Source organism: Apis dorsata, unplaced genomic scaffold (assembly GCF_000469605.1).
Source record: "Apis dorsata unplaced genomic scaffold, Apis dorsata 1.3 scaffold_298, whole genome shotgun sequence".
Classification (NCBI taxonomy): Eukaryota; Metazoa; Arthropoda; class Insecta; order Hymenoptera; family Apidae; genus Apis; species Apis dorsata.
Genome location: NW_006263572.1, coordinates 32,010 through 34,610, shown reverse-complemented (window position 1 = coordinate 34,610; position 2,601 = coordinate 32,010). Strand labels below are relative to the sequence as shown.

The 2,601-nt window shown below is 16.6% G+C and overlaps 1 protein-coding gene across 2 annotated transcripts in view; it reads right to left on the bottom strand.

The window, feature by feature from the left end:
- Positions 1–2,601, bottom strand: part of LOC102681031 (facilitated trehalose transporter Tret1-like) — a 21,566-nt gene that overhangs the window by 2,210 nt on the left and 16,755 nt on the right. For both annotated transcript variants that reach the window (XM_006617311.2, XM_006617310.2), the window contains exons 7-8: positions 1,815–2,005; positions 415–594 (exon numbers count right to left, since the gene is read on the bottom strand). In XM_006617311.2, the coding sequence (XP_006617374.1) occupies positions 415–594; positions 1,815–2,005 (371 nt within the window). The remainder of the gene's footprint in view (positions 1–414; positions 595–1,814; positions 2,006–2,601) is intronic.

Below are 2,601 nucleotides of genomic sequence, written 5' to 3'. Positions count from 1 at the left end.
AAATTTTAATATTTATAAAAATTTTTTAGAAATTTCAATATAAAAATATTAAATAAACAATATAATTAAAAAGATAAAAAAATAAAATTTATTTAGATAAGTAATAAAAAAAAATAATTAATAGAATATTGACATTTCATCAAGAATCAAATAGTAATAAAAAAAAATATCAAGCAATCAAAATCTTTGTTTTAATTAAATATTGATTTTTATGAAATTCTGTTAGAATTTTGATCAAATTAATAATTAATAAAAATCAAAAATTAATAATTAAAAAATAATTAATTTTAATTAAATAAATCGTTTTTTTTATTTTTCATTAATTTCTTACAAATTCTAAATATATAATTAAAAATATTTGACCATTTGTATAAATTAATAAAATAGATAAATTTCATATAATTGCAAACATACCATAGGGAAAATTTTTGTTACAATAAAAATACAAGAATTGACAACAAAGTAATTGAAACCACCGCCAATTCCTCGAGCTCTTTGTGGAAGCAATTCCGCAACCATTAATCCTGGAAGTGCCATCAATCCCACAGTATTAGTTGCCACGTATAGCAATAAAAGTATACCAACAATGTATATCTAAAACATACAAATGTAATAAATTAAAATGTGTTTAAAAATAAAAAAAAAATTTCTTACCATAAAGTTTATTATTATTATAATTTACAAATATTAATTATTATAATTATTATAATTTAAAAATAGATTAAATTAGATTAACTTAGATTTAAAGCTATACTGACAATTTTTAACATATATTACTTAAAAAAAATAAAATTGCAATTTTTATAAAATAATAAATACCGTAATCTTTATTACTTAAGACTTTCAAATATGAGTCGCATCCAATAGAAATTTTATTCCAATATTTTATTTTTTGTCATATTTTTAAAATTTTAAAAAAATAATAGATAATTATTAGAATTAAATCATATTCAATTTTATCCAAATATTTTACTAGTATTACTCGGGGAATTAGATGACACAAATATAAAATATATAAAGTATATATTGAGATAAAATTTCTATTAGATACATCTTATATCCGAAAGTTTTAAATAATAATATATTTTTGGACTATGACAACTATATTAATATAATAATATAAACTCAATTTTTTTAATTTTATTAAATGATAAATAAAAAAAGAATTTATCTCTATCAAAAAGGGATTTCTTTGATAAAACCATTATTTTATGGTTTTCATTTTATTAATAATTAGAATTAGAATTAATTAGAATTTACTGTTTTTTTTTAATACCATAGAAAATGAGAATTATTAAAATAATAACAATACTTTAATAAAGTTAATAAAACGAGTACAATTTATTTATTATTAAATAATTATCTATTATTACATAAATATATAGATAGATATATAAGATATTAAAATATTCTTGAAAGATCCATAAAACAAACATAAAATTTCAATTCAAAACTTATTTATTAAATTATAAAATTTAACTTAAATTTGTATTAGATAGAACAAGATATAAAAAGAAAAAATGAGACGGCTTATTCCTTTTTTTCATTTCACTTTGTCTAATATTGAGATAAAATTTATGTCTAATATAAAATATATGTCTAATATAAAATAATTATTAATAATAATACATTTAATTTTTAATTTAATAAATAAATCTCAATCGAAATTTTTTTATATCAATTTTTATGTTTTTTTTTTAAAGCTAATTAACTCTATAAAAATGCCTCACGAATGTATACATTCTATATATGTAAATAAATAAGATTAATATGTNATATTTATATATCATGCATTTTATAATAGAATAACTTACATCTATAAAATCTTCTTTAATTGATATATATATTGCAAGAGCAAACGAAGCAAAGGCTGATCCTAAAGCGGAAAATATTCCAAGATATCTTCTGCTCATTCTTAACAATAAAAAACTTGCTAGTGTACTAAATACAAGCCTAATAATCGCTGTAATTACTGCTGCCAAATAACTGTTTATGTTGTCACCACCTGCATACATAATGCATAAAAAATAGATATAAGAAAAATTCAAGGAGTAATATCTTTTTTAGTTTAAGTTAAAAAAAAATTAAAAAAAAAATAAATGATTCAAAAAATTAAAAAAAAAACATTATATATTTATAATCATATTATTATCAATTAAAATCATTAATAAATACTGATCTCATTTTGATTAAAATTACATAATTAATATTTTTTATATTTTTATATAAAAAAAATCAAATAAGAATTCAAATTTTTCTAAATTAATTATTAAATATCAATAAAAGATTATTGAATTATACGATTAAAGATAACAAAATATCAATTAAAAAATTATGTGATTTATGAAGATATTATATTACACTTAAATTTTAAATGAATATTAATTATTTAAAAATTTTCATCGTCGCATATTCTATGATTGATTTAATTATGATATAATATTATAATATTTATATAATATTAATCGATATAATATTTAATCCGTTGAAGATTCAATTATCAATTGATTATTTATTAAATACTTTAGTTAATGGTTATTCATTAAAAAAATGATTACAAATTATTACATTTTTGAATATAATGAAAATCAATTAAAAAGT